Consider the following 1,251-nt stretch of genomic DNA (forward strand, 5'->3'; position numbering starts at 1 on the left):
TTTTTTGGCCCCCCCCAGAGGACAACATCCATGGGGGGGGCTTGGCTGGGCCTTTGGGACCTTTTTTATTAGTACGAGGATGCCGGGGGGGGGGGGGGGCGGGGGGGAGGACAAGCGCGGCGTTCATCACGGAGGGTATTGATTTTATCTTTGTTCCATATGCTTTGCTTCCTTTTTTTTTACACCCCAGGGGACGTCAGGACAGGCAAGTCCCACGTCGTTGTGTCACAGTCTCGCGTCCCAGACTTCCTAAGAGAAGGTCTGGTGCACGGGCAGAGAAGGTCGCGAGGCTTGGACCCCAGAATTGTACGCGGTCAAACGAGCGACAATGCATCTGTACAAAGAACCACCTCGCATCCATGAAAGCCCCCAAGCCCACTCGTTCTAGTAATGGTGAGATCACGAATTGTGACACCGCTCATTGGTCAACGTTGGCAAGGTCGTACTCGCGCCTTCTGTTTTGTTGGACCCTTCGCGCGCCAACGGGGAACAAGTGTCTGGAGGTTCCGAGCCTCTCGCCCATGCTATTGCCGCAGGGTCCCGCCCAGTGGACTCGGCCAATTCAGAAAAGGAAAGGATGCTTGGATGGTTGGGTGGGCGGAAAGGAGGGGGATAGGCGGCGGACGTACTTTGTTGTCAGCGGCGGGGGTTTTTGGGCGAAAACTCAATACCGTTGATGGTTGCAGCTGAAGGCAAGAAGGGGGTGCCGCCTGGGGCACGCTCCGTGTGTGGCACTAGTCGTTGGCGAAAGCCGTGCTGGGTCTGGTCATCGGTTGGAAGTCTTCGGGTCCCTAAAACTCTATTGACGACGCCATCAGGAGTAGTCTTTGTGGTCAAGTCTTGGGGCTGGTGCTGGTGCCGGTGCTGGTGCTCGAACGTCTTTCCTTGTTGACTCTGTCGTCTCGGACATGAAGGCCTATCTGTTCTGGCTCACTGGGGGTGGCCACAGAAACAGGCTGGGCGAACACAGCGTCGTGTGTGATGCCGCCCATGCTTGTGGTATCGCGGTGCTGCCGGGCAACCGGGCGCCGGGGGACCTTTCTTGCGTGCGCGGGGTGCAGTCGGGAAAGCCGGGGGAGCGCGCAACTCGTGGAGCAGCAACCAAGACGTCCTCCCTTGAGCACGGTCATGGGCCGACGAGCGGGAGGGTGGAGAAGAATTAGAATTAAGGAGGATCGACGACGGATCGTGACAGAATCAGCCTGACGTCAGTATGGGGGGAGTCTTCCATAGAGGTGATGCAAGAGCACC

General features: G+C 58.3%; 1 protein-coding gene across 1 annotated transcript in view; it reads left to right on the plus strand.

Moving 5' to 3' along the window:
• VDAG_08829 (pre-mRNA-processing factor 31) overlaps window positions 1-253 on the plus strand; it is a gene marked incomplete at both ends in the record, with an annotated part of 2,333 nt that extends 2,080 nt beyond the window's left edge. The window contains one exon of the mRNA XM_009651146.1: window positions 191-253. Within this exon, the coding sequence (XP_009649441.1) occupies window positions 191-253 (63 nt within the window). The remainder of the gene's footprint in view (window positions 1-190) is intronic.
• Between the last annotated feature and the right edge of the window lie 998 nt (window positions 254-1,251).

Source organism: Verticillium dahliae, genomic scaffold (assembly GCF_000150675.1).
Source record: "Verticillium dahliae VdLs.17 supercont1.22 genomic scaffold, whole genome shotgun sequence".
Taxonomy (NCBI): domain Eukaryota; kingdom Fungi; phylum Ascomycota; class Sordariomycetes; order Glomerellales; family Plectosphaerellaceae; genus Verticillium; species Verticillium dahliae.